We start from the raw sequence: 23,787 nt of genomic DNA on the forward strand, positions 1-23,787 counted from the left end.
GAGCCTTTTGGGCTTGTCAATCAGAAGGTCGGCATTTCAAATGCCTGTGACAGGATGAGCTCCTGTTGCTGTAGCCCAGCTCCTGCCAACCTAGCAGTTCGAAAGTATACCAGTGTGAGTAGATGAATAGGTACCACTGCGGTGGGAAGGTAAACAGCATTTCCGTGTGCTCTGGTTTGCATCACGGTGTTCCGTTGCACCAGAAGTGCTTTAGTCATTCTGGCCACATGACCCGGAAAGCTGTCTGCGGACAAACATCGCCTCCCTCGGCCTGAAAGTGAGATGAGTGCCACAACCTCATAGTCACCTTTGAATGGACTTAACCATCTAGGGGTCCTTTACCTTTTTTACCTTTACCTTTTATAACATATAGCACTTTAGAGTATGTTTGCTTCAGAGGTAGAACAATATTCTGGTTCCGATAGCCAATGTACATTTACTTTGAAAGATGCTCCTGCAGGTTATTTCAATTTGGTCCATTGCCTTCCTCTCCCCCACCTCCCCACGCTCCATGTAACATCTGTCACCAGACACCTTCATCCATGATGTGGGATGTCATTTATTCCATCTCTTTATTAAAAGCAAGCTTTAAGCTAGCATACTTTATTTTTTATCAGCCTAACTTAATGTTTTTATTTGTATAGCCAAATAAAGGGAAATGCACAAGAAGAGCAAGTTTCTCATGCCACAGAATACCCATTCCACATTTGTAAGAGCTTGAAGGTTTATTGGGTATTTTGTGTTTTTATATTGTGATTTTATGTTGTAACTGCCCTGAGACCTGCAGGGATAGGGCTGTATAATTTAATAAATAATAAGAATGATTGATAATTTAGTATGGAACCCCCTCACCTTGGAACTCCCTGCCTCTTGAGACCAAGCAGGCGCCTTCACTGCACTTTTTTCAGCGCCTGCTAAAACATTCCTCTTTAGACAAGCCTACCCAGATGCTTAGAATGTCAACGTCATTTTTATCTGTTTTGTATGCTTTACAGTACAGTTGTGGATTTTTCATGATTTTATTCTTTTATATTTGTAAACCCTTTTGAGGGTTGGTTGATTTTTAACACTCAAGCGGTGTATAAATTTTATGAAACAAATAAATAAATTCTTAGGGTTTGCCTATTTCATATAATAATTAGTGGCTAAAATTTTACAACTAGCTGACAATATCATTAGTTGAATACTTGATGTTGGACAGAAAGAACCTTCTCCTGATACCTTTTCACCTTGTGATTGTGTGGGAATGTTGTGGATAGTAGGAGAAGATATATTGATTTAATATTATCCTTCCTCACTCACGCTAGTGAGTCAGTAGCAGAGTACATTCCCCTGTGTATTGCAGGAAGCTAGTTGGTAGATTCATTTAAATCTCTTGAGTTAAGCAATCCAGTCTGGCTTGTCCAGACTCGATTGTTCCTGGTAAATTCCCCTTTATTCCCTCGTAAGAAGAAGAAGAAGAAGAAGAGTTTGGATTTGATATCCCGCCTTTCACTCCCCTTCAGGAGTCTCAAAGCGGCTAACAATCTCCTTTCCCTTCCTCCCCCACAACAAACACTCTGTGAGGTGAGTGGGGCTGAGAGACTTCACAGAAGTGTGACTGGCCCAAGGTCACCCAGCAGCTGCATGTGGAGGAGCGGAGACGCGAACCCGGTTACCCAGATTACGTGACTACCGCTCTTAACCACTACACCACACTGGCTCTCTCTGTAAAACAACACAACAGGCTTCTTTAAAGACACAAAAAAAGACACAACAGGCTTCTTTAAAAGTAATGATAAGAAGTTTACTTACATTCGGTTCACAGTATGATCCTGAAGACAGGCTTTAGCTTGTAGTTACAGAAGAGAGTGTGAGTTAATCCCATATGAGGATTAAGCCCATGTGCTGCTGGCTGAGAGCCAGCAGACAGCAAAATACATCAAGATCAGAAGACAGCAGCAAAAGATAGGAAGATAGCTGTGTGACTGGCCCCTTTACAGGGTCTCACAGGGTCACACCCATCACCCCAAGGTCACACACAGGGGGAGAATGCTCCAGACAGGTCTGACAGGAAGTCCTCCTGCCTGGAGTAACATCCCCCTGTGTGTCCACTCTGGGCAAACAGGAAATGTTGTACTTGACTGCTACAGTGATGTCACATCCCACAGATTACACATGGGGTTTGAAGGTTTTTATTCCTAACTCTAGCTGGATATTTTTCAAATAAGCAATTATTGTACCATATGAAGTTATCCACCTTCTAGCCATCTTTTGATATTTAATTTTAAAAACCCTCTTTTTATTTTCATATATCAGGTGGCATGGGGAAAAACAACCAAGCCAGTACACATAAATCAAAGGGGAGGGAGTATATTTTCCAGACTTTCTAGGTAGCCTGCAAAATAAATTTTCACAAAATAGATGCTTACAACTAAGGATGGATGGATCGGTCTATTTATGGGCTGTGCAAATTTCACATGTGTTCATGCATATGTTCAATTCCATTTCTGCAATAATCTGTGATGATGATAATTAAAATCCAAGCCAAAAACCTCCATATTTAAATAAACATGTATTATAATATTTACATGTGCATTTTAGCACAAAATGCTGTAGTTTTGGATTTAATTTCACTTAGGCATTTCTAAACATATTTTATCCTAAAATATACATTTTGGTGTATTTTTTTTAGTCAGTATCTGTATTGCAAAATTCACAGACGTGTGAAGTTTGAAGAATAGTTATGTTCTTAAGAGTTTATTAAAATTATTCAGGTCATGGCAAGTAGAATAATTATTATCAGTGCTTTATTTTGGGGGGGAAACCCTGAAGGAACTCGGCTAATAGGGTATTGGGTAAATAGGCAGGATTGCAATGGCTCTTATCAATACTTGACCTAAAGAAGGAATAACATGCATGGAACTGTGACAGATTTAACAGGCCCTCATAATTGCATCTGCTGAATTTGTTTTGTTATCCAATTGCCACAAAGTCTTTTATTTCATCACTTCCCATCTGCAGCTAAGTAGAACAGCTGCCATTGTAATGGTGTTCACCATTTTAAATCATGCAAAAATGCAGGGGGAAAATAGAACTCATGGGTTTATAATGGCTTTGGAAGTAATTTAGATGAATGTTGAACCTGTTGTTGAGTTTGTGAGGCTCTGCTAAGCTTGGGGGTGTTTTTCTTCTGTGGCTGCTATGATATTTAACTGCAAGAGCGTGCTGTACTTGAAAAATTCAGAAATCTTATATTCCTATTCTGTTTCAGGCAGACCCCTGTTCCCCTCACAGAGATACAATTCCCAGAGTTTCCTATGAAGGAAGATTGATTGCTAAACCACTCTGAGGACTGCAGTTCTGTGAGGGGAATAGGGGCCTCCTAACTACTCTCAGCGTTCTTAACAAGCTACACCTCCCATAATTCTTTGGGGAAGTCATGAAAAGTGGTGGTATAACATTTTAAATGTATGGTGTGAATGTGACCTTAGCCTGCTGTCCAGTCTGCCAGCTGCTGATCGGCAATGTCGTCTCCTGCCCTCTTCCTTTTTATAGTTCTTTATCTTTAAATTTGACTTGGACTGGACAGCCCTTCAAACAGAGAACTCCTTCGAACAGAGGACCTTCCTCCACAAAGTGGGGCACAAGACCATCTCTGGAGGCACCGAGAGAAACGAAAACTGGCAAGGAAACAAATGGCATTACTAGGTTACATTTTAGAAAGAAAACATAAAAGGTTTGGACTGCCTTGTAATTGCACTCGGGCTAACACTTTCATTAATCATAAATAGAATATAAAATGAAGATTGGAGGAGACATAAAAATGGAACATAAAATCATAAAATGATTCAAATGTGCCCTTAGCAGGAAGTTAAACTGGCAGCCTGAGGCTGAAGGGGCCTCGGAGCCTATATAATACTAATGGATAGTTATTGCAAAGGTGTAGCATGAAGGTATTCCTAAAGTTAGTGGAATAATGGGAATATTGAAAGCTAGAAATAAGCAGTTAATGCTAATGTACTGATGCTTTCACATAGTTAAACTTGTGCATGCATTGATTCCAAGATCCAGTATGAGAGATTTAGGGTTGCCTCCAATGTTAGCCCTACTCAGAGTAATCCCTTTCAATGAGTGGACATAAGAATCTGCTGGATCAGAACGATGGCCGGCATCCTGTTCTCACAGTAGCTAGCCAGGTGGCTGTGGGAAGCCTGCAAGCTAGACATGATCACAGCAGCACTCTGCCTACCTGTGATATCCAGCAAATAGTATTCAGGGACATCATGGTTTAGCTTGGTTCAATAACTTCAGTGGGTCTCTTCTGAATAGGACTTAGTTGGATGCAACCCTTCAGCTGCAATTCAGGGAACAAACTCTGTTGAATATAGTGGGACTGACCTCTCAGTAAACACACAAAGGATCAGTCAGGTCATAATCATAACAACCTCAATACAACCAACAGAAGCATGCCCCTTGAACAGCAGGCTTGTTCCTTGAACTATGTGGACATTGCACAAGTACCAGGATGGTCTGAGGCAGTCTAAATGCAAAAGTAACTGATATGCATGCTGAGATTGGCAAAGTGACTGTCTCCATGAATTCCCACAGTGATTTCTCTGTTAACTCTCTAATGAATAGGCTGAATATCACTTGAATTAAAGGTAATTTTATGACGTCACTCATGGATTACCTTCATACACCGAAATGGAAATTGGGAGCCTGCCGAACATGTTTTTCACAGCACCACAAGAGTCTGAATTATAAGTAACAAAACAACATGTAATATCAATCAAAAGTGATTCTACAAACATCTGGAGAAAGAAGGGTGTGTGTGTGTGTGTGTGTGTGTGTGTGTGTGTGTGTGTGTGGTGTTACTCCGACTGCAAAAGTAAGAAATCAGAACCTAATGGAAGTATATCTAAGCAAGACTGCTGACTCGTAATGAACATGAGTATGATTTCATCTCATAAGAAGGCAACACTGGAAAACTTCTGGACTATGTGAAACACAGAATTATTCATAGAAAGATAAAGGTATACTGTACTTCAGGCATATTTGCTAGAGTTTAGGCAGCGTTGTTCTCACGGTCGTGACAAACCTGTACCCGGGTTGTACAATTTAAGATTGCATCTCAAAGGCAAGAATATTCCTCAGTATCACAAAATTTTGTGCACATCTGAATGTAGGTCTCTGGGAAAGGGTTAGGTTAGAACCAGGGGGAATTTCTGAATCGAGTTTGGTGTTACTTCTGCCTTTATTCATTATGTGGCTCTAGCATTACTTCCTAATGCAGTAACATAGAAAGGAAATTATAAATTTGCAGCTCTTATGCATGGAACACTGCATTATTCATGGATAAGCCAAAAATTCTCTTTAGACTTCAGTTCAAAAATGGATTTTGTTGTGTCTACCATTTTTATTTTACCCAGCAATTTCCTTGAGTGAGGAAAGGAAGCATTTCCCTCTGTCTTAGCTGTTTTCAGAGCAATAAGAGGGAACATTATTCATTTCATTATGAAGCCAATCCAATAAGGACATTTCTTCTTGATTTCACCCTAGGGACTGGTAGTTAAAACTTATTCGTTCATTTATTATGAATTAGCCATGTGGCATACATGGTTCTCTTCTTCCACATTTTATCCTCACAATAACCCTGTGAGGTAGGTTAGGCTGAGAGGCAGTGACTGGCCCAGGGTCACCCAAGGAGTTTCATGGCAGCTGCCCACTCCCAGGACTGCAAGGATCATTAGTGCCAGTCAGTGGCGTAACGTGGGGGGTGCAGGGGGGGCCCGGCCGCACCGGGCGCAACATCTGGGGGTTAGGGTTAGGGGGCGCAAATCCACAGGTTAGGGGGCGCAAATTACTTGCCTTGCCCCGGGTGCTGGCAACCCACGCTACGCCACTGGTGCCAGTAAATTCAGCCAGATTTTACCCCCTGAAAGTTAGTGAAAGACACACACACACACACCACAATTTGCTGCCTGGAAACAGGGTAATGACATTGGAGGGCCATTTTGGGTAAGTCCTAAAATGTTTTGGGAAATCCTCAACTGACTTGACTGTCTAACAAAAGGTCTGGGAATGCTAATCCTTCAGTGAGTGCAAAACTAAGGATTAGTGACTGAATAAAAGACCACTGGGAGCTCTCTTTAAACTTGCCTGTGTTTTCCAGCAGGAATGTGAGACATCAATAATAAAGTATAAAAATGCAAGTTGCTTGTGAAAAATGTGCCATTCTTCTAGAGACAAGAAAAAACCCTGTCCCTCTCAATTAAGAATGGGCTGGATTTTTCTGAGTCTTTGTGGGGGATTTCTCAGGGAAAATCTGAAATTAAAAATAACTACATTTCCCAGATACCTCTCCCCTCACAGAGCTACAAATCCCAGCACCCTTAACAACCTACATGTTCCATGATTCTTTGGGGCAGGGGGAAAGGGGAGATGAAGTCATGTACTTTAAATGTATGGTGTGCGCACAGCTAAGAAACGAAGACCCCATCTGCACCACACATTTAACGCAGGTGCACCACACTTTAGCCAGCCATTGCTTCCCCAAACGTGTGTGCAGCCATAGGAAAACCACAGGACATGGGTGGTGCTGTGGTCGAAACCACTGAGCCTCTTGGGTTTGCTGATCTGGAGGTTGGTGGTTCAAATCCCCATGACGGGGTGAGCTCCCGTTGCTCTGTCCCAGCTCCTGCCCACCTAGCAGTTTGAAAGCACACCAGTTCAAGTAGATAAATAGGTACCGCTGTAGTGGGAAGGTAAACAGCATTTCTGGCTTCCAGCATGATGTTCCATTGCACCAGAAGTGGTTTAGCCATGCTGGCCACATGACCCGGAAAGCTGTCTGTGGACAAACGCCAGCTTCATTGGCCTGAAAAGCCAGATGAGCACCGCAACCCCATAGTTGCCTTTGACTGGACTTAACCGTCCAGGGGTCCTTTACCTTTTTTATAGGCTTAAGCTGCAGAAAAGTACTGGAGCGAGGGGGGTTGGGGGTGGAGAGAGAAAGAGAACAAAACAATTGTCCACAAAGGAATGAGTAAATGAGCTTAGAAATTAGATGAATGTAGTTTTCTCAGCTAGACCAGTCTTAAGTGCACCAGGTAAATTGCTCAGTGACACACCCACCTCTTTTTCCTCCTTGGGGCTCAAGAGTTCTGAGGTGTTAAATAGCTCTTGCTCCAGGCTGCCTTCCCACAGTCCATTATGCGCTTGCAGCCTGAGGGGGAGGCCGGGTTGGAAGCTGCGCATAATACATACTTTAAAGTGAAAGGCATAAATAATACATATGGTGTAGCTATTTGCGACCTTATAATGGCTTCGGTCTTTGACTACAATGTGGAACTACTGCCAGGAAATTGTGTCAGAGAGTGGATGGGAGCTAAGTGATATCCCCGCGGAGGAATAAATGTTTTGTGACAGGGAGGAGCTAATGAAACCCGAACCTCCCAAGTCCTTGTGCTTTCCCTCCCCAAAACATTTTAATTTTAAAGCTGTAAAGTGCAATGAATGTTCACAATTGGGATCTGCAGCCAAAAAAGAAGAAGAAGAAGCTGGTAATAAAATGCGAGCGATAAAATTTCTGGCTGGTAAAGAAAACTGTGAGGAAGCGCAGATCCAGGTGAATAGGCTCATGACTAGGCTCTCTCTGAATAATATATTCACAGCAAATCACAGATCACTTAATAATTTTTAATGGCTGTTGTGTGTTCATGTACATACGCAGACACATGCCAGTTATAAAAAACATAGTCAAAAAAATACCCCCCCCAATATATGGCAATCTTTTACAACTGATGTAGCCTTGTACGATTATATCCAGCTGGCATAGATGTAGCGGTTAATGAACTGGACTAAAAAAAAACCCCACCTGTACAATGGTACCTCAGGTTACATACGCTTCAGGTTACAGACTCCGCTAACCCAGAAATAGTGCTTCAGGTTAAGAACTTTGCTTCAGGATGAGAACAGAAATCATGCTCTGGCGGTGCAGTAGCAGCAGGAGGCTCCATTAGCTAAAGTGGTGCTTCAGGTTAAGAACAGTTTCAGGTTAAGAACAGACCTCCGGAACGAATTAAGTACTTAACCCGAGGTACCACTGTATTAAGCTGTTGTTGACAGGCTCAGCTCTGAACATTGTATGAGGTTGTTGTTAACAAGCTGGGCTCTGAGGACAGCTATAACAATCTGAACTCCTGTAGGAGGAAAAAAGTGAGCTCTAGTTTCTCATTCAAACATGTGACGGTTGCAGTATTCAGTATATGAAAGTAGAAAAACTTGTATCGGAGAAATGGCAGACCCAAATCCACATGATTATACCTGGGGGACTGTGCTTTTTCTCTCATAAAAGTTTGGAAATCAGTTTCTGAATGCTTGTGCTACAGGAGTTCTTATATTTAATTCCTAACCTTCTTTTGCACTTTACTATTTTTACCCTAATTGGTCCATTAGGACAAAACTGTACATTACATGCTGCCAAGCAGATCTTTTCTTTGTATACCTGTCCGCTGAGGTGAGCATTTCATCCATCACCACTTTCTGAACACAGCCCAGGAGAAAGGAGCGGAACCACTGTATAACAGTGCCCCCAGCTCCCAGCCCCTTTAGACGGTCCAGAAGGATGTTATGGTCGATAGTGACGATCCAGCAGAACTAGGAAACAGTTCTCACCTTCATCCCTAGCCCGCCGGAGATCATCAACCAGTGCGACCAAGGCAGTTTCCGTCCCATGACGAGGCCTGAATCCCAACTGGAAGGGATCCAAATGGTCCACTTCTTCCAGGCGTGACTGGAGTTGTTCAGCAACCACTCACTCAATCACCTTGCCCAAGAATGGAAGATTTGAGACTGGGCAATAGTTGGCCATATTGGCCGCATCTAAAGATGGTTTTTTAAGAAGCGGTTTGATAACCGCCTCTTTCAGCAGGTCTGGGAAGTCTCCCTCACAGAGAGAAGCATTCGCCATCCTGCAAAGCCCATCGCCCAGCCCTTCCCTGCTACCTTTTATAAGCCAGGATAGGCAAGGATCAAGGGGACAGGTGGTTGGTTTCACTCATCCAAGCAGCCTGTCCACATCCTCAGAGGTAACAGATTGGAATGGATCCCACACAACATAGTTCTCTGCTGTTTTTATTCTCCTATCACTCAGCCAGGCTGAGAAATACTGACTGTCCTGACAGTGGAATCGTCTCCTTTGGGAGGTTTTTAAGCAGAGGTTGGATGGCCATCTGTCATGGATACTTTAGCTGAGATTCCTACGTTGCAGGGGGAGTTTTATACTGGACCTTTTAATTTTCTCTTTTAGAGGAACTATTGCACTGTTTTTCCACAGACACTGAATTGCCAGTACAGTAGTTCGTGATTTAGGATAACTAATGCATATTCACTTCTTAGCTCCCCTGCCTATGACTTTCATGTCCTATTGTCTTTATTGGCTAGCATGTTTCATCTTGTTTACGTCCTCCCCAATTCAAAATGTATCAGGAGACATTGCATTCACTCCTGTGGAGCCTGGCTTTGTGGCTTTAGCAATGTTTGTTGCCCAAGACAGTGCTGTTCATCAATTCATTAGAGTTGATGCTTGACACAAAGTAATATTTTACATAACTACCGCTGATTAATAAACATTTTTTTTTTGTATTAAATTTCCTTGCCTTCATCATGAGCAGTTAATTGGCACCTCAGAGAGAAACAGCATAAGGAGTTTTTGCTAACTGAAAAATTATATACAAATACTGCAGTTGAGTTTCAGCATATTAGATGGGTCACGTAGAAAATCAGGAAGCTGATATACCTGCAGGATCATGTCCACTGATTCACCTAGATCAGTTTTTTCCCATTCCAAGGGTCACATTCCAAGGGTCACAAGCAAGTTAATAGTGATGATTTGTTCTCAAAAAGTCTGCATAATAAGTTAATGGTAGTGGATAAAGACATACTTAGAGTGGGTTCAAACTCCCATTCCAACCATGTAGCTCAATGGGTAACCTTCAGACATAGAATCATAGAATTGTAGATTTGGAAGGGAGCATGAGAGTCATCTAGTCCAACCCCCTGCAATGTGGGACTTCTGCCCACATCTATCCCTGGGTGGGCTCAAACCACCAACCTTTTGTCACCATTGACCCATTGAGCCGCAAAGGTGTTTCATGCTAAGTGTGTTTAGGAATTGGGCCCCACTGAACCTAAATGGACTTACTTCTGAGTAGATGTGTATAACATAGGATTGGAAAGTTAACCTTTGGCAGCAAACACAACAAAGATGGCGACTCCCCTGAAATGTTTCACACAATGCAGAACTAAGTAATCTGTGGAGCTAGCTTGTACTAATGAAGGACTGCTACACAATTTTCAGAACTAGGACATGTTGCCAAGGCACTTCTTGGTAACGTTGGCCCTGGTACTCAAGTGAGTGGGGGTGAAGGCACATTCATGCAGGAGCTTGCAATGCTGTCTTTCTATGGGCACAGGATTCTTACCACATGCTAAGTATGGTTGACTTGCCATTTGCTAGGTTTTGTAGCTGCTTACTTCGGCCATCTTGCTTTCTAATGTCTGGATTTAAAATAGAGTAATAAAAATGCAGATGAGCTTCTTGAATAGAGGCCTGTGACAGTGAGACTAATGGACTTTGGGGTATGTTATAAACTCTTCCTTCTGGTAACGCTAACATCAAATGATGGAAAGGGGAGCTTTTTGAATGCAGCAGACATTCTGTTCATTATCATGAGCTGCTATATGAAATAGACTGAGTATCTTATTTATCGGCATATAAAAGGGGTCTGAGAAATTCCCAGAAATGGGAAATTATGGCAGGATTAACCAACAATTCCTTTTCTAATAGGAAGACTAAAGCACTTGAGGTATTTTGGTTTAGAAGAAAGATAAACGAGGGTTCATCTGCGCTTTTGTTTGTCTCGTGATTTCAAGTCATGGGCTCTAAGAGGTTTTCCTTTTGTCCTGCTACTTACTCTGGGAAAACCCACCATTTACTGTCAAATTGGAATCAGGCTTTCGGAAGTGTGGCTGACACCATAGTGGGACATGAAATAGAGATACAAAACGAAAAATGGTGTGGCGAGGGGAAAAGATAGGCTTTTATTCAGTGCTAGTACCACACAGAGTAGACAAACTGAAATTAATTGACAGGACTAAGGATGTCTTTAAAGGAGGATTTCACCAACTGGAGGCAGAAATGATGGGAAAGGAGAGAGGAAGAGTTCTCTTGTGCTCAGATCTGGCTTGTGGATTTCCCCCAGGCATCTGGGTGGCCACTGCAAGAACAGGATGTTGGACTAGGTGGGCCACTGGCCTGATCCTGCAAGCTCTTATTGTGTTCTTATCTATGGTCATGTCCATGCCATACGTCTCAAAAACAGAAGCTTTGAGCATAGCTCAGAACCTCACACTTTGCAGGCAGAAGGATCAAAGTTCAGTCCCTGGCATCTTTGGGTGAAAGGAAAGTAGGAGGTGAGGGGAAAGACCTTGCCAGACACCCAGGTCTGGGTGCCAAAGACCAATCAGATTTGGAAGCAGTGGTGAGTCTGGCCCTGGGGGCCTGGATAGCTCAGTTGATTGGAGTGTGGTGCTGATAATGCCAAGGTTGCAGGTTTGATCCCAGTATGAGGCAGCTGCCTATTATTGCATTGCAGGGGGTTGGATGAGATGATTCCCAGGGTCCCTTCTAACTCTACAGTTCTATGATTCTATGACCCAGTAAGGCAGCCATGCTGTCCTTTAGCTCATCATCAATACTAGAGGCATGAGAAATCCCACTGAGATATTTCATTAGGCTTATAAGTCTCTCTTGGCTTCCCTTTCAATGACTCTGATATTTCACCTGAGCAGGAGCCTCCAAATTCTCTCTGAACTTCAGCTGAGGCAGAATTGTGATGCCAGCTTTAATATGCATACCTGGTAGCTCACAGTGTTTCTGATTTCTTAGCTCCTGCCACCTCTGCACTAGAAAACTGAATACACATTCATTTTGCACCAGGCACCCCAGTGCAATGTGTGTTTAAAAAATATATATGAAAGAGCTGAACTGAAATCATCTCATTTGCTCAGTTTTTACTTTTTCTTCTTCCTTGTGCCCTCTTCGCAGTATGGGGGGGGGGGGGTAGGAAGGACAGTCATTTCCAACTCTCTTTCATAGGAAACACTTAAATCACTTCTTTTGAAGATACAAACATTAGGAGCAGAGGGGGAAAGAGAAAATCCAGAAATTTTCCACAGTAAATGTACATCTGGATTAAATTGGGAAGGGTAGAGATATGGAGTGTGTGGATGCTGGAAACAGTGGCATACAACAGCAGCATCAGTCACACGATAAACACTCTTCTTGAAGCACGTTCGGCTTCTAAAACTTCCACCACCCTCAGGCATTTAACAGTCTCCCACTCCCATGATTTTTGTTGTTGGTAAAAGCATTAGTAATTCACCCTTCATCCCTAAAATATCAGAGGTTGGTGTTATATGGGGCTTTATAAAATAACCAACCATGCAATAAAACAATATCAAACTCCCAAACACACCAACAAGATAAACTATGAAACAATTCTACCCTTACATGCAATGCAATTCTGTTTACCTCTCTTCCTTCCAAGCCACCTTTTCTCCGTAACTTAATCTCTTAGTCCTCCAGACCTCTGAAAAGCATGCCTGTTCTTCCCATTACCATTTTTCTCACATTCCCTTGGGCTGAATTTTCAATTGTAGGCACCTCAGGGCAACAGCTTGACATTTTGCCCATTATTCTGTAAGGCAACGGTCACACCGATGGTGTTCACATAAGTGAATATAAATCATCATTGGGACACAACAGCATAACCGATTTGGAAAGGTGAGTTGAGATAATGTGTCGCTGGATCTAAGAAGCTCCATTGCCTACGCAAGGACTTCCCAAGTTCAGAAACAAGGGGTAATCATTAAATGGAGGTTTATTTGTTTATTTAGGTAGGCTATGTTTAGACCACCTTATCCTAGGATCTCTGGACAGGTCACAAGAAAATCAATAAAATGACGAAGTCTCCATTTAAAACACATATTCCAAAGAAAATGCAATTAAAAACAACATATCTGCAGTATCAAATAACAAAGGCCTGGACAACAAAGGCATCTGAATTTCAGTGATGAATTTGCCTTCTATGTGCCCCACCATAGAAAATGTCTATCCACGTGGCACTGCCAAGCATACAGTTCCCAGTGATGGTACATTAAGGAGAACTTCCTTGGAAGATCTCAACTCATGGGTAGGAACATACAGAGAGAGGCTCTCCTTCAAGTATAGAGGTCCCAATTCATTCGGGGCTGAATATGTTATTTGTAAAAGGCTGGATTGTAGTCACTGGGCTACCTCTGCCCCTGCTGGAGGGAGGGGTTGAGGCAATTTTCACAATTTCCTGTGCCCTTGAATATTGCTCTGCCATGTTGGGGCACCCTCTGGGAAAATGTAACAGGCAGTGTAGGAAGCAGGAGAGGGAATGGGCAAAACTGGACCACCAACTCCTTCTTCCAGTGGGAGACTTAGTTGGATCTCAGTCCTTTCTGTCAGTAGGAATATAGGAAGCTACGGTACCTTTTACTGAGTCGGACCATTGCTCCACCCAGCTCAGTATGGTCTACATTGACTAGCAGAGGTTCTCCAGGATTTGGGGCAGGAGCCTCTCCCAGCCCTACCTAGAGAGGCCAGGGATGGAACCCTGGGCCTTCTGCTTGCAAGACAGATGCTCTGCCACTGAGCTATGGACCTTCCTTAAGCAGAAGGAGCTATTCCATCTGGATTAGAGAGGGATGAATCTGTCACATTTCTCATTTTACCAAAGCTGAGTTCAGCCAGCCCACATCCGTGTGTGAAGTTGTCTTTTAAAAGCCTGCACACACAAAACTATGCATTTTATGAGCATTTCTCATCCATATGCAATTTTGTGTGCAATTTGCCTAATGTGTGCATTTTGTGAGTCATTTTCCATCATAGAATGCCATTTTGTATATTATTTCCTCTAATGGGTGCATTTTTGTGCACCATTTTGACTGGAAAACTGTGTCACAAAAATCAGTTCGCTTACTGGCTTAGGAAGCATACAGTTCTCCCCCATCCTCACCTAGACAACCCTCTAAATTAGAGTGATGTGAATCTTTATCCTTTCTGTGCCGTGGTGGAGAGGGAAACCGTCAGATCCCGACCACACGTACAAAGTCACCCTGCAGCTTCCAGCAGAACTGGCGCTGGATCTTATGCCATTGCTACTTTATGCACGGCTTTCGCGTTGAGATGTGGAAACGAAGTGTTTGCAAAGATGAAAAACCTCTCATTTCCCATTTGGCAGCTCTAACTGCCAAGTTCACCTACCTCTCTAAACGGCAGAAATTAGCAAAGCTATTTGTTTGTGTGTCTGCCCAGCATCGAGGAGAATACCAAGTAGGACTAGCATCATCAGGGAAACATAACGTCTCATTATTTTGTGTGCCTGTTATAACTCTCTTAATATAAATATACCACTTTGACATGTGTTTATTTATTTGTTTAGCTGCTTGTTGTTGTTTTTAATTAACATCTATAACACAAAAGTTATTTCTTACTGGGGTACTAACGATTTCTTAGCTAAAATTATGAGGAGCTAGTAATCATAACTCGGCTCATAACTCCTGGTGGGGAGGGGCAGAGTTTAGTTATGTGCCTGATAAGTGGCTGCACTATCACTTGTTGACTTGGATGTATTTAAAAGAGGATGGGGGTGGAATCATGGAGGATAAAGGTATCAATGGCTACTAGCCATGAATCAGGAGGCGAGTGGAGCTGTGATCTAAACCACTGAGCCTCTTGGGCTTGCTGATTGGAAGGTCAGCGGTTTGAATCCCCACAATGGGGTGAGCTCCTGTTGCTTCTGCCAACCTAGCAGTTTGTAAGCACAACAGTAGGTACCACTGTGGCGGGAAGGTGACCAGCGTTTCCGTGTGTTCTGGTTTCCGGCACGGTGTTCCGTTGTGCCAGAAGTGGTTTAGCCATGCTGGCCACATGACCTGGAAAGCTGTCTGTGGACAAACATCAGCTCCCTTGACCTGAAAGTGAGACTCCATAGTCGCCTTTGACAGGGGTCCTTTACCTTTACCTTACCTTACTAGCCATGAAGACTGGGTTCTGCCCCCACTCTCGGAGGCACCATGTCTCTGGATACAAGTTGCTGAGCATTGCAGGTGGGAAGAATGCTGTTGCTAGCTTTCCATGGGCATCTGGTTGGCTACTGCAAGAATGGGATGCTCGGCTAGATGAGCCATTGACCTGATCCAAAAAGGCTCTCCTGATGGTCTTATGCCCCAAGTGGCTGCCAAGGGTAGCCCTTTCAAAGAGGCTTTCCTTCAACAACAACAGATCTCAATAGCCTTTTTATCTCAGTGCAGAAATCTTAGTTAACCAACTCCTTGAGCTCATAAATGGTGATGAGGTTTCAGGAGGAAGTTGAGGGAAAGCCGTGCTACAAATTAAGGGGGTTTAGTAGCAGAAGGAAAGGGAACAGGTGAGAAGGGGAGCAAGTCCACAGCCATGAGTAAAGCAAGGGTGGCAGAACTGCAGCTGTGTAATATAATCTGTGGCCTGAGGGACATGAAGATGTGAGTGTACATATGTTACTGGAAGGCTGTTTCCCTGGTGGGCCTTGCCCAGATCATGTGATGATTGTTCATGCCAGGGCCAGTTGTCCCTGTGAAGCAGGGTGTGTGTGTGTGTGTACAGATTGAAAGCAGTGGTACAACTCAGATGACTCACCATCGGCACCTGCTGATGACTCACGCCATCCGCACCTGCTGATGATGTCACTGCTCAAATAGGGAACAGAGAGCCCTGCCATACAGGATTTGTTTTTTTATGGTCGCTATCTACATTGGTAGCAAATAAACTGGACCTGAACAGTGAATAACCTTGTGTGGCCTGGATTAATGAAGGAGTCATACCTGGCCAAGGGCAGCATCTGTAAAGACCTTGCTGCAATATTCAGACCCTGATTTTTGTCATCACTGCCATCACAGGTAGGGCTGTTCATAGAGCCAGATGCAGCAGCAAATGTGGATTTTACTTTGGTTTCACACACCCTTCCATCCTCCACCCAGGCAAGCAAGAGGCATTAGTAGAGTTCACAGACTCGTTGCTCCCATGCAAAAACACTCAGGGAAGGTGCAAAGCAGGTGAGGGGTGTGGCCTGATTGAGCCCCAGGAGCCAGGCAGAGAGGCCTGGAGGGCTGCATTTGGCCCTGAGTCTGAAGTTCCCAACCCCTGATCTAGAATTGATGTTCCCATTGAAATGGAAATCTGAGTGCACAGGGTGGGTTTCCTTGTGATATTAGGAATGACTGGAACGGGGACACACACACACACACACACACACACCCCACCGCTTTTCTTGCTCAACGCAAGCCTTTTTGTGGAGTACTAGAGCCTGGAAAACTGGCTGAGAGCCAGCCACTCCCCCGACTGCTCTTATCTAAGAAATGCACAAACCTTCTAAGCGAGGGTTGTGTTCAAAGAGAGGCCTGGCTGCTATTTGAAGGCCTCTGGGGATTTATGTGGTTCCACCCATACAATCAGCCTAGAGAAACTGGTGTTTAAGTCTATTAATTCTCACCTCTATCCACAATCCTTGCATTGACTTTGAGTTTGTGTAAGAGATGGAGTAAACTGAAATGTAACAAGCACCTCAATGCAATAGCACTACTGTCTTGTAGAGCGATTATATTGTTTTGTAATACTGCATTTAGGATGTGCTAGATAGTCTCCACATGTGGAATGCTAGGCGCTTCTGAATAACAACAAAAATCCCTCTTTGAATCATACGTCAGCTGCCTGGGATAATCTGCTCATGTATATTTATGGGAAAGGTCCATAGCTCAGGAGCAGAGCATCTGCTATGCATGCAGGAGGTCCCAGGTTCAAATTCCTGGCCTCTTTAGGCAGGGCTGGGACTGTCCCCTGCCTGAACCCTTGGAGATCGGCTGCCAGTCAATGTAGACGAAATTAAGAAAGATGGATCAATGGTCTAGCTTAGCATTAGGCAGAGTCCTGTGCTCCTGTATCATGAGCTATTGAGCATGCAGAATTATCAGTTCAAATAACGAAAATGGATATCCTTTCCCACTCTGGTTCTCTAACCCTTGGTGTGATATATTTCCCCCCGTTGCAGATTGTATTCCGGAAGATTAGTGACGTCAAGCGAGAAGAAGAAGAGAGGATGAAAAGGAAGAACGAAGCCCCTTTAGTCTTGCCACCTGACCATCCAGTCCGCCGGCTTTTTCAAAGATTTAGGCAGCAGAAGGAGGCCCGGTTGGCTGCAGAAAGAGGCCGAGACGACTTGGATGTGGAGAAAGGCAACATTCTGGGAGACCACCCTTCGCGCACTGTGGTTAAAGCTAGCATCGTCACCGTCAGGGAAAGCCCCGCAACGCCAATCACCTACCAGTCCGCTTCAACATCTGGGGTATCTGACCAGGCCAAGCTTCAAGCCCCGGCCTCAGACTACGTAGGGGCGAAGGTGGCAGGAGACTTTCCGAAGCGCAAAGGCTGGGCAAAGTTCAAAGATGCCTGCGCGAAGGGAGAAGACTGGAACAAAGTCTCCAAGGCGGAATCCATGGAGACGCTGCCGGAGAGGACGAAAGTGGTGGGGGAAGCCACTCTGAAGAAGACCGACTCTTGCGACAGCGGCATCACGAAAAGCGACCTGCGCTTGGACAACGTGGGGGAGACGAGGAGTCCTCAGGACCGAAGTCCCGTCCTGGCAGAAGTCAAGCACTCCTTTTACCCCATCCCCGAACAGACTCTTCAGGCCACGATGCTGGAAGTGAAGCATGAGCTGAAGGAGGACATCAAAGCTTTAAACACAAAAATAACGAACATAGAAAAACAGCTTGCTGAGATACTAAGGATATTAGCCTCTAGAAGAAGCTCGCAATCACCACAGGAGTTGTACGAAATATCAAGGCCACAGTCTCCAGAATCAGAAAAAGACCTTTTTGGAGCAAGCTGAGGTGGTTCTTTTAAGCAGACGTCAACCGGATATCCCCCGCAAACACAACAAAACACCCACTTCAACATGTTTTAAGCGAAACATTTAATCTTTTCTTGATGAACTCCATTGAGGGGCCAATCCGTTAACCATGTTCTCCCCCCTCTCTAAATGGTATAGTAACAGGAATTGCAACCTCATGTCGAGATGGCAGCTGACTCTGAAGTCTTTTTGACAGCAAGGGTACAGTTTATAATGTTTATTTCCCCCCTCCTTCTTCGTCAGTGCATCCTTTACCCCTCAAATTGACTTTTGTTATTTAAAAAAGAAAGAAAGAAAAAAGACATTAATAGAAAACTAAGTCATATGTTAAGCCCAGTTCATATACTTACCTGGTTGTTGGAACTTTTTTACATGGTGTTTATTCCTGGGCAAATTCTCCCTCCACATGTCAAATAGTATCTGACATAGGGGCTTCACGTGTGAATGAACAAATCGAAGGCCCCCTTTTGAAGGGGAAGAATCATGTCAATCAGGCGTTCACGTGAATGAACCTGCATGTTAACATTACACTGACTGCATTCATACGCTACACTGAAAACACTACGAAGCTTTGAAGAGTTATGACTTCCCCCAAATAATTCTGGGAGTAAGGGTGCCTGAGCGTTTTCAGAGACCCTTATTTCCTTCACAGAACTGCAATTCTCAGAGGGGTTTAGCCAGTAATCCCTTTTCACAGGTAATACTGGGAATTATAGCTCTGTTAGGGGGCTCCTAGCAGATCTTAACAAACAGCTCCCATGATTCTCTGGGGGAAAGCCATGACTGCTTAAAGTGGTCTCATAGTGCTTTCAATGTGTGGTGTGATTGTGGTCCCTATGCATGTGTGGTGGTGTGGAAATCAGGGAGAGAAAGAGTTCCAACACTTTTATTACAAGAGGACCCACAACCGTAGGAAACACTTTAGGTTTCCACAGCCTGGTGCCCTCCAGGCGTCTTAGACTACAACTCCCATCAGCCCCAGCCAGCAACATTGTACTGACTGGGGCTCATGGGAGTTGTAATCCAAAATATCTGGAGGACACCAGAGTACAGAAAGTGGAAGTACATGAACTGGGCTCCTTTCAAGCTTTGGAACTTGAACATGATTTTACATTGCCAGCTTGCTGAGTAAGATCTCATCATTGTGAAATGGTTTAGCAAGTCCCTTCGCCTTCCTCCTTTTATGTCTGTATAGCCTTTATAGATCATGTGAAATGGCGAGGTTTCACATGGTGGTGATAATGAGGTGGTCCAGAAAAGGGAGCAAAAGGTGGACTTCCTTATCAAAGTATGCAGTGTGTATTTTCACATACGATTCATAGGTGCCATTATTTATTGCCACCTGGTGGTAGAAAAATCTCAGATTTGGGTTGATATCATCTAACGGCAAAGAAACATGAAACTGCGAGGTGGAGTATCCCTGTCATCAAAAATATTTGGAGTTTTTTAAAAAGAGGCCTTCCACACTAACGTGCGTTTGTGATTTTATAAACAAACTCCTGCCCTCACCCCAACGAAAAATTTATATTTTGTGCTCATGATGTTGTTTTGAACTCTCCACTTTGCCTTTTGAGTTTCCTTTAAACAAGATATATGCCAAAGGATGTGGAACTATGTATACGTTAAGACCAATGATGCACACCAACCATTCCGATGTATTTTCTCATTGTAATGGTCCCTGATACCTTAGGGAGATAGATTGTGCTGTTCTGTCTCTTATCTCATATTCTAAGCTAATGCTGTCTCTCTTGAAATGTATTTGTCTTGAGGAAGACTAACTAGGGCACCTGTAGAAGTAAAAGCAGGTGGGGAAAGAAATTGCTTGTATTAAGGAAAACTCTATTGTACCAAAGGATGCTGCACCAAGGAGACAGTGAAAATGGCTTAACAGAGAAAGACTGTGTTGCTAGTGGGCTAGTGGGCTTGGGGAACCCTCCACATGTTAACAGCCTCCCACAATCCTTGGCCATTGGCCATATTTGCTAGGGCTGATGGGAGCTGTAGTTCAGTCACATCAGAGCAGGGAAGTGGTGCCACATCCTTATTGCCATGGAAGAATAATGCTGCAAAGTGCTGAATCTAAACTGACCTGCAGTTTAACGTTCAGAGATATATCGAAAGAGCTGTTCATCAGCGATGCAGACTTCCTTTCCAAGATGTGGACCGGATCCTGAGAACTGCGGGTGGTGCCCAGCTCATGGAAATCAAATTAGTCCCAACAAATTACTTACATCCACTGATTTCAATGAGTCTGCTCTATTAGTCTCTGTCTGCGCTACCCATTTAAAGCTCTTTGATACCACTTTACAGAGCCATAGCTTTTCCCCAAAGAATCCTGGGAAGTAAAGTTTGTTAAGGGCACTGAGAGTTCCCCTCACAGAGCTACAATTTTCAGAGTGGCTTAACAATCAGTCACAGGGAACTCTGGGCACTTTGGCTCTGTGGGGGAAATAGAGGTTCTGCTAACCACTCTCAGCACATTTAACCAACTACAGTTCCCAGGATTCTTTGGGTTAGGCCATGATTGTTTAAAGTGATATGATACTGCTTTAAATGTAGAGTGCAGGTGGGGTCAGTGCAGTGAGACAAACTACAGTCTCTGTGCTCAACTCCCTTTCCCAAAGTAGCATCTCCCTGTGCCATTTACCACGTTTTGTGCCCCCATCAAAAGCACAGCAGTATTGCAGATATCCTCGAGTGCAATGCCGTTTCTGAGGAACAGCAGCAGGAGAATCTGCTGGGGCTTAAAAAGAAAAAAGTCCTGCGCACCAAAACGGGTGCTTTGAATCCCAGCCGCGGTCTTTGCATATGGTTTTGATTGCCGTTAAACTGCAGGGATGCAGAGAGAGCATTTGCTCTCATCTTCATAATTATTAGGGACAAAAATAGAAAGCGATTCCAATAATACACAGTACATAAAGCTCAGCAGTTAGTAACTCTGCTGCAGTGCTGAGAAGCAGCTCTGGAGGACGTTAGTTCCTTAAGATTAATTTCTTTCAGACAAAGGCAATCACGGACTGCTGCGTGGGAAAGCTGGTGCCATTTTGCTTAGTTTATCCCACAGGATGTTTATAGCTTGCACCAAGTCATAAATTCCAGGGCCGCAGTGTTTACTTGACTAATCAGTTAGGTGGATTGATTAAAAACCTTCAAATTAATTAACCTTTCCATGAATTGGCAGTGGTTTGTCAAAAAAGGAAGGAAGGAAGGAAGGAAGGAAGGAAGGAAGGAAGGAAGGAAGGAAGGAGCAAACTTTGAGCAGATTTCTGTTCATGGATTGAGTTGGCCCCACCAATTTACTTCTTGCTGTAGTCTTGTGTGCTTTTCTTCTGAGCCCCTTCTGAAGGTCTGTGAGCCTATGAGGTGATGTGGCATTCAGGGCTGTAGCTGGAAGGAAGAGTCAAAGCGCGCGCACACACACACACACACACACACACCGGTTCACATGGGAGTGCCTTCCGCTTGCACAAGAAGCACTTTAGAGTCCAGCAAATGCATTCATTTTGAACACTGGCATTTGCAAAAACCACAAAAGCAGGTCCAGTTTGGGAAGAGGCATCTTCTCATCTCCCACACTTGCCTCGTTCTGTGATGCTACTTATGTGACACATCTAAGCACTGTTCCAAAATTAAAGAAAGCAGGGTTTATTTTCCTCCCTTCAAATCTATTGTTTATCAATATGAAAATGTCTGCAGATTTATTTCATTACTCCCTCAGTGAAAAGCCATATGTTTGAACAGGGTGACAGGATTAATAAGTTTGTCTGATTTTGTGTACCAAAGGCTATTAAGTGAAAGGCTTTAAGTGGATAACCAACAAATAGTTTTCTTTGCTTGATGCTTGGATTCAATACATCTATATATAGGTGTGAGAGAGAAGGTGCAAGAGAAGGGGAGGGAGAAACTCTATAGGCTTATAATATAGGGTAGTGGCCATATCCCAGTGGTAGAGAAGATGCTTTGCATGTAAAAGGTTCCAGATTCAGTCCCCAGCATCTCCAGGTAAAAGATCTCCATTAGAACCATGTGGACCTGCTGCCAATCAGTGTAGACTATACTGAGCTAGATGGACCAGTGGTCTGATTATGTGTAAAGCAGTTTCCCATGTTCCACTTTGCAGTGCCAGAATTTCAGGATTTAAGATTCCAAGGGCATCCACTCCAGAATGATATGAAAAACTGATTTCCTATTCTGCAAAGGTATGCAATGGATAGAATAGCCGAGGAAGCAGAAAGCACTTTCTGTTGAATTAAGCTTATTTTTCCAAATGAGTACATCATTAGATTCTAATGTTTCCTTCGTGCCAACCTGATGTGCTTGCAAGATCTTGGCTGCAAGGCCCCACCATTGCCAGAGAGTCTTGCTTTTGCAATAGCCCTTCCTCACATTGCTATCCTTTATTCACTTACACGAGAGACTAAATCATTGCAGTCCAGTGTCGTTTGTTCAGGTCTGATTTCTGCAGCACCAAGCGGTTAAAGGCTGCTGTTATCTTTCATTAACAGCTGCCCCTTGCACCTCTTGCAGCTTTTACTGCTTTGTGTCCAGCTGGTAGAGCATGAGACTCTTAATCTCAGGGTCATGGCCTCGAGCCCCATGTTGGGCAAAAGATTCCTGCATTGCAGGGGGTTGGACTATGTGACTATATGACTCTCATGGTCCCTTCCAAGTCTGCAATTTGGTGATTCTATGAGTGCCCTATCTGTCTGTCTACTTGTCAAGTCAAGTTATTTACATTTAGCAATACATCTGGTAACAGCCCTCACCTCCTCTAGTACTGCCACGAGAAGGAAAACAGAACCATAGTTTATTGTTCTGACCAACCTAGGAACTTTGGTTATTGCTTCTTGTGCGAAACAAGCTAGGGATCATTAACCACAATCTGATGTTAGCTTGCATCTGTAAAACATAGTTAATGCTAATAACTATGAGATATAACTGAGAATGTCCTATGGGTGTGCTGGAAGAGGAGAGAGGAGAAGGAGGAGCTCCTAAACCGGAGGCCCATGCATGTAATGCTAAACTATGCATACCATAAAGAGACGCAGCATCTCACTGAGGGGGAAAAACACCCAACCAATAAAGGAGGCAGAAGCTGCAAGATGGAAGCTACTAATTAACCTTACAGGGGACCTTTGCAGAATGGGACTTACTTGAGAATAATCTCTTGGCCATGGCAAAGGACGTTATTGGATAATATCACGTTATATTAAGTACCACTTGAACCAGTTTTAATTACACTTCCAGTTCAATGCAGAAAAGCAGTGTCTCAGCAATGCTAAAGATCCCCAATGTGGAATCAAGTGACTACAGTGGTGCCTCGCAAGACGAAAATAATCCGTTCCGCGAGTCTCTTCGTCTAGCGGTTTTTTCGTCTTGCGAAGCAACCCTATTAGCGGCTTAGCGGATTAGCGCGTTTAGCGGTTTAGCGGCTATTAAAGGCTTAGCGGCTTAGCAGCTAAAAGGCTATTAGCAGCTTAGCGGCTTAGAAAAAGGGGGGAAGCGAAAAATATCGCAACTCGCAAGACGTTTTCGTCTTGCGAAGCAAGCCCATAGGGAAATTCGCCTTGCGAAGCGCATCAAAAAACGGAAAACCCTTTCGTCTAGCTGGTTTTTCGTCTTGCGGGGCATTCGTCTTGCGGGGCACCACTGTACAGGTTAACTTTCAAGGCAAATTCAAGAACCAACCAATTAACACAGATCAATACAGCATGTGTCCCGCCTAGCCCAATAAAATGTGTCCTGCCAGGGGCTTAATAAGCATGTT

The 23,787-nt window shown here is 43.7% G+C and overlaps 2 protein-coding genes across 6 annotated transcripts in view; one reads left to right on the forward strand and one right to left on the reverse strand.

Moving 5' to 3' along the window:
- HHAT (hedgehog acyltransferase) overlaps positions 1-23,787 on the reverse strand; it is a 569,735-nt gene that overhangs the window by 356,088 nt on the left and 189,860 nt on the right. The gene's annotated exons all lie outside the window — the stretch shown is intronic.
- KCNH1 (potassium voltage-gated channel subfamily H member 1) overlaps positions 1-23,787 on the forward strand; it is a 222,793-nt gene that overhangs the window by 193,260 nt on the left and 5,746 nt on the right. For all 4 annotated transcript variants that reach the window (XM_083494257.1, XM_083494254.1, XM_083494255.1 and 1 more), the window contains exon 11: positions 17,160-18,221. In XM_083494257.1, the coding sequence (XP_083350383.1) occupies positions 17,160-17,999 (840 nt within the window). In that variant the 3' untranslated portion in view covers positions 18,000-18,221. The remainder of the gene's footprint in view (positions 1-17,159; positions 18,222-23,787) is intronic.

Source organism: Podarcis liolepis (assembly GCF_965112155.1).
Source record: "Podarcis liolepis genome assembly, chromosome: 3".
NCBI classification, from domain to species: Eukaryota; Metazoa; Chordata; class Lepidosauria; order Squamata; family Lacertidae; genus Podarcis; species Podarcis liolepis.